The sequence below is a fragment of the Grus americana genome, chromosome 2 (assembly GCF_028858705.1).
Source record: "Grus americana isolate bGruAme1 chromosome 2, bGruAme1.mat, whole genome shotgun sequence".
Lineage (NCBI taxonomy): Eukaryota > Metazoa > Chordata > Aves > Gruiformes > Gruidae > Grus > Grus americana.
This window is the reverse complement of record NC_072853.1, coordinates 126278998-126285379: the sequence shown is the minus strand read 5'-3', so window position 1 is coordinate 126285379 and position 6382 is coordinate 126278998. Positions and strand designations below refer to the sequence as shown.

The following is a 6382-nucleotide window of genomic DNA, read 5'->3' as shown; positions in this document are numbered from 1 at the left end:
GGGGACCCTGGAAGGCGCTGGGGAGGGCTGAATACAGTCCGCCCCTGCCGTGGGCAGGCAGGGCTCTCCCTCGGCCCCCGGCGCGGAGAGAGTGCCTCTCCCCCCGCACCAGCCTCTGCCGCGGGGGGGGGGGCCGACTCTGCCCTTAGAGCTAGGGGGTGGGTGCCAAAATCAGTCCCGAGGAGAGACGGACAGCATCACCCCTCCCGGGGAGGGGGCAGCTCCCCGCTGTGCTGTGGGAGCGAGAGGGGAGTCTCCTCCTTCCCTCCCTCCCCGCCCCGCTCTCTCCTCCCTCCCTGCCTGCCTGCCTGCCTGCCTGCAGCCGCAGCGCAGGAGCAGGAGGGAGCGGCGGCGCAGCAGGCAGAGCCGCCCGGCCCGCGCCCGGCGGAGGCAGCAGGGCGGGCGGGCGGGCGGTGGCTGCGCCCGGGCCCCGCCGCCCCGCCGGCAGGCTCCGCCCGTCGCTCCCATGGCGCCGCGGCCCCGCGCCAGGTGAGGCTGCGCTGCCTGTTGCGCCGCTGGGGCGCGGGCCGAGCCGAGCCGCGCCAGGCTGAGCCGCCGGGGGCGACACGCCGCGAAGTTTTGCGGGAAGGCGCCGCTCCGCGATGTGAGTTGCGGGGCCGCGTTGGGGGGGCGGTAGCGCCGGGAGGAAACTCGACAGGGAGGGAGGGGAGCAGCGCTGCTGCTGCCGAGGGGCTACCGACGTGCCGTGCCACCTTGCCCAGCACTGATCGGCGAGGGCCAGAAGAGATACTCCCTCCCCCGGCCCGTGCTGGCGAGCCCCCGGCGCCCCGTGAGTGCTGAGGGGCGACGGGGTCTGGGCTTCGCCGAGGCGGGGGGTGGGGGGGTGGGGAAGGAATCAAGGGGCGGAGGCTGCGGGGAGGGGGCTTCCACCCACTCGCTTGGGAGCAAGCGAGGGATTTGAGACCCGCGCCCCCCCCCGATCCCGTACCGGAGCAGCATCGGAAAAGGGGGAGGGGAAAAAAGCGCACCCCCATATGTCTCTGTTTCCGAGACGCCTGGCCGCTGCGCTCCCCGGCCGTGTTTGAGGCGGGCTGCCGGAGGTCGCGCTGATCAGCATGCAAGCGGCGGCCGGGGCGCGGAGCGGGGCGCGGGGCTGGCGGGGAAGGGGGAGGCGGGGAGTGGTGGGAAGACGCCGTGTGTGCTGCCGTGGGATTTTTCCACTTTGAGACCTACCAGGACCAGTTGCTACGGAGCAGGCGGCGGTGGCCGTGATGGGGAGGAGAGGGCAGCTCCCTCTGAACGCGAGCAACAAATGGCAGCGGGCGGCTGCCGGGCTGCAGGGGCAGCGGCGGTGCCTGCTGCGCCCAGGTGAGCTGCACCGCCTTGGGCCGCCCGCCCGCCCTCCTCCCCCCCCGCTGCCCGGTAAGGCACCGGGCGGCATCGTAACGGGGGACGCTGGGGCTCCCCGGGTGGCAGGTGCAGCCCCCCGAAGCGAGCTGGGCGGGCGCAGCCTTGGCGGGCGCTTGGCGGGGTGCGCCGCGCTCCCCCGGCCCGGCGGGGGGACGGGAGAACGGGGGGGTCCCGCGGCGGCGGGAGGCTCCGCGGTGGCCCGGCGGCCAGAGCAGGGCACGGCCGCGACCTTAGAGCCCGCACAGAAATGTCGTGATCGCTTGCAGTGAGCGGGTACTGGGTGCGCTCTGTGTGTGTGTGGTATGCCTGAGCTCTGGAAACCGCAGGCTCTTCTCTCGCCTTTCTGGCGATCTGTGCGTCCAGAACTTCCCCTTTCCAAAAATTTGGAAAACGTCTTGGATGTGCCAGCGGGAATTTTTCTTTCTTTCTTGGCTTCTGCCTTCAAAAATCAGAAGATCTTAGAGTATCTGTTAGAAAATCGCAAAGTGATTCAGGCTGCAGTTTATCACCCAGTCTTTCTGAATGTCCCTAGACAGCAGAAATGGTGTGATTACAGAATAAAAACAGTCAAATAACTTCAAAAACGTGAATAAACCAACTAATTAAAGAGTCAGAATGAAAACCTCAAGCAAACAACATTAGTGCTCCTTTCAAAAAAGTGAGCCCAGAGGTATTTACGTATATACGAAAATGATAAAATAAGCTAAGGCTTTTGGGATTATTGTAATTATTTAAAAAAAAAATAACCATGAGAAAATATTACAGATTTGGCAAGGAAAATGAGTACTTTTAGAGATGAAAACTCTGTCGAGGATAGCCTTTTCTGAATGCTGAAAAATAACTGGCAACAATACCTTCTTGTGGTAATCTGTCTGATAATTTGTACATTTAGATTGCAAGGTGTGTGTCATGCCCTACTGAAAGCGGTAGTTTGAAGGCTTTGATATAGAGCACCACAGTGTTCATATGGCTTACCCGTTGATATTATTCTTAGTAATTTAATTAAAAAGGACAGGCACACAATGGGCTTTCTAGTTTGATTTAGAGGGAAAGGAAGTATTTAAGCTGTAGAATGAACTAATTTGCAAAATCTTTGCTATGTCCAGAGTCTGATTTTCTAGTTTAATTTCTAAATAGTAATCTTGCTTGGAATTAACGATAGCAGTGCAATTGCTTAGCTAATTCTGCAGCCCTTACTTGTGCAAGTTGCCGTGGGTTTCTGTGGGTTTACTCTTACAGGTAATATTCTGACGACTCAAGATAGCAGGACTGAGCCCGTTGTCAGGTAGCTCCAGTATAGGGCACCATGTGGGGATGTGCCCATTGGTACTAATAAGAGGTCTTTCACTTCTGTAGGAAAACAACTTGGGGTTAAGTCCAATTCTCTTACATTTATTCAGCTATTGCGGGTTGGGTCCCTGAGCTTGCCTTCCCTGAGGTCTGCTGTAAAATTTGCATGGACTTCAGTCCAGCTAAGATGAGCTCCTGTGGGTGATTGTAGTTTTCCATTGCCTTAGGGTGAGTTGAAGCGGCTCAATGTCTTGGAGATCAGAGCCTGAGGTAACAAGAAGGAGGATTGTATCTGCAGCTATCAAGAATCAATGTGTTTTGCCTCAAATGAGAGATTAATCGAAAAAGAAGTATCATTTAATAGGCGTATAAGTTCGTGCTCTGGCTCCAGTCCTGCGCTAATAAAGTCCATGAGAGCTTTACCACAGGTAAAAAGAGTAGCAAGACTTAGGGATACATTTGTGATTTGTCTCTTCCATGTGCTTTACGGGGTCTGTATTTCAAATCTCTTGGGAGGTAGGAGACTCTTCGTTGCTCACACTGAAGCTGCGTTACAGTAACTTCAGAGCAAACACATGATCTGTCCGCTCAAGAAATAACCTCCAAGCAGTAGAACTGAAATTTATGAAATTCAGCCTTACTCAGAAGTGCTAACTTGGGTGTCTAAATCCAGAGAAAATGTATTGCTTTATTACGAAATCACCTTTAGATGTTCAGTTAAGTAAGACACTTCTGAATCTCGGTTTTAAGGATATTTCCTGTCACTTCACTAGGAATATTTATGAGTAACACAGGGATATGTGGCTTACTGGAAGGAAGATTTTAAACTTTTTAATGAAATGAATAACTTAAGCAGGAATATGTTTAGAAATACTTGTTGTTACCATTTCAGTTATTCAGAAGATGGAATAAGAAAGGTACTTTTTTCTCAGAGTAGAGTATTGCATCTGCAATGATGTACAGGATTTACATGTAACTATTGTCCTTGTCATCTGCATGTGTGGTCTTTTGATCAGCCCTCATTTGAAAATACAGATTAAAATAGTGTTCTGTGGCTAGCAAAATAATCTTTATAATTTTGCTTCATCAGTAAAATTTGTAAATTTAGAGAACACTCTTACAGAGCTATGAAATTTAGAAACTTATAATAATGCTAAACAGAACCTTGTTTTAAAATTACGGTATTTTGAGCCAAGAATAAATTATTTGAGTTCATGCAATATGTAGCATTTACCTTGGCTTGTTTGGCCAAGCCTTTTTAAATATTATTTTATTTACTGAAAGTAACATCCAGAAAGTGCAGTTTTGGTAGAGCACTTCCGTGCTGGTATGAATCAAATGTCCATATGTCTACAGAAACTACAAGCTATAAGGATGTAGGAAGTTCTCAGCACATTTAATAAGTAAATTGAAATGGAAATGCATGCATGGACAAGGTGTGCCTTCTAGTCTTAAATCCAATGTGCTGTAGGTGAAGTAGCATCAAATTTAGAGTTGTTCTGGTGAATTTAAATCTCTGCTTCTAGTTTTAATCCAGCTCTTTTCATAGAGTAGTTTCTGTGCTTCCATCATTCCGGTGCAGTTTGTTAGTCTGGACATACGATGGACAAGTGGGTGCATCCCAGAGAAAAAGCAGTACGATGTGGTATCAGTTTAACTCGCTGCTTCATCTAAGCTCATGGTTTAGGTAAACAATTGCCAAACCCACTGTGGAGGAGGATCTCATAATTTCCAAATGATTAAACTTCATGAAGATTTCTGTGGGTAATTGGTCTGTGTCCATACTTGCCATTGATAACTTGCATTGCTTACCCCTGTAGACTAAGCAGCATTTGTAGCCAGCGCTGGCTCGTTTTACGTGAGGTCTTAGTTCGAACTTTGAAGAATAAACACTATGCTTACTGCTACTGAAGAAGGCAGTAACTTTTATTCCTCTCCCCATGGATATTTAAATGCTCTATTAAGTTCCTTCAACAAGCAGATTTTTTTTTTTAAATTAGCTTCTTTCTGCACTGACTTCAACACTGGACATGGGAAAAGCCTTTTACCGTAAGGATCGCCACAGCTCCTGAGTTCTGCTTTCCGTCAGCAAGGAAAAGGATATGGCAGCCGAATTAAAATGAGGTTTCTCTCTCTGGAAGGTATGAACTTTTATAGGGATGAAAAAAAGAGAGAGAGAGAGACGGGAACAGATGAAGAAGGCCGGATGCCCTCGAAATAGGGGTAAAGTAAAAGACAGCACGGCAGCGGCTGAGCTGGGTAGTTTGACTTCCCGAAGGCTGAAGGGGTCGGTGGGGTTGCAGCATCGCCCTCTGGCTGGGCCCCCTGCCATGCCATGGGCTTAGCCGTGGGACTGCAGAAAAGAAAAGACGGTGTGGTTGATTTCGGTGGGACTAGAAGCCTTGCTGAGGGATTGAACTTGGCTTTTGGCGTCTCAACTCCACAGATAGAAAGGAGATAAAAATGCCTCTTGAGTAAATGGGCCTGGTAAAAGGCCTTTTCAGAGACACATTGAACTGGATAATTGGAATTTTTACTTACAGAGATGAAAATTATCGCTCCAGATCTTGATGTACTTAATTAAGGTTTACCTCCGCTTTTCAGGGTCAGTTCAACTAGCTAGCGTGTGTCTTAAATGAATTTTGTCCTACATTAATAACTGTTTCATAAAGCTGCTAACTTACCCTTTGAAGAGAAGAAAAAAGTTGATCTCTGCCTGCCAAATAGTACTATAAAGATATGATAACAAGAAAAAGTGAAAGGTGATAGAAGTGAGTGATAGCACATAAATGGGATGCTACCCTGGCTTGGAAGCAGGAAAGCAAATGGAGGCTATTTAATTATTTAAGGAACAATAAATGAAAAGTCTAGTTATAAAGTGACAGTAAAAGGAGAGACAAACAGAATAAAAAGAAAGTTGGTAAAAGGAAACAATGCATAAGGTAAGTAGAAGCTGGACAGGAAGAGATCAAAGGGGCAGGGGATGGATTTAAAATTTCCGTGGAGTTTTCAGTTGGAGAATATTATCGGTATAAATCCCTATAGTGCAGTGCTTACATAACCACCTGTATTTTACTCAAATTGTGGAAGTCTGACACAGAGTGTTCTCCTGGGGGGCCACTTCATGTTCCTGCTTCGTCCTTTGGGGACACAACCTCAGTTAATAGGGCATGTGTTTTTAAAGGTGGCATGCCTTAGAGACAGGCTGTCTTAAGAGTTACACTTTGTGGATGTTGTTAGTTTTAATGGCGTTATCATTTTCTCTTCTGTCAGAGTGGCAGTGAAAGTTACCTCTTCCTCCAACAAATAATAGCATTCATTTTAAAAGGAGGTGTGGGTTTGGTTTTTTTTCAGTTTGCCAAACTGGGTTGCATACCTTTGCAACTGTACTAATTAAAGATAGTTTGTAAAGATTACGAGTATTCCGCATTTCATTAGAGCGCTTGGACGACTATTTAATATGCTTGTACTGGGAGTTAGTGGGACACGTGAAAAGCATGTGACGGTTCTTTCTCTCATCTAGATTACAACTGCGTATTGCTTTGGCAGAATTTGCTTCATGCAAAGTATTTTTGTAATATTTACAAAGTATACATTTTTATGTGCATGTGAATAATTTGCAGCAAAAGGTGAAGCTTTCAGACATTCAAATGAATCTATGCTATTTGCTATTGTAAAGGCATTATAATTAAAGAGAAAGGAAAGCACTGGGTGACAGTGT

The 6382-nt window shown here is 48.3% G+C and overlaps 1 protein-coding gene across 14 annotated transcripts in view; it reads left to right on the top strand.

Moving 5' to 3' along the window:
* Positions 1-288: 288 nt before the first annotated feature.
* Positions 289-6382, top strand: part of LRRC3B (leucine rich repeat containing 3B) — a 59362-nt gene continuing 53268 nt past the window's right edge. For 4 of the 14 annotated variants that reach the window (XM_054817956.1, XM_054817958.1, XM_054817960.1 and 1 more), the window contains exon 1: positions 289-604. Coding sequence is in view for 1 of the 14 variants with exons in the window: in XM_054817969.1 (XP_054673944.1) it covers positions 1233-1329 (97 nt within the window). In the remaining 13 variants the exon portion in view is untranslated. Of the gene's footprint in view, positions 605-668; positions 791-1168; positions 1330-6382 lie in introns of those variants that run through there. The other 10 variants (XM_054817962.1, XM_054817964.1, XM_054817959.1 and 7 more) reach the window with 7 other exon arrangements.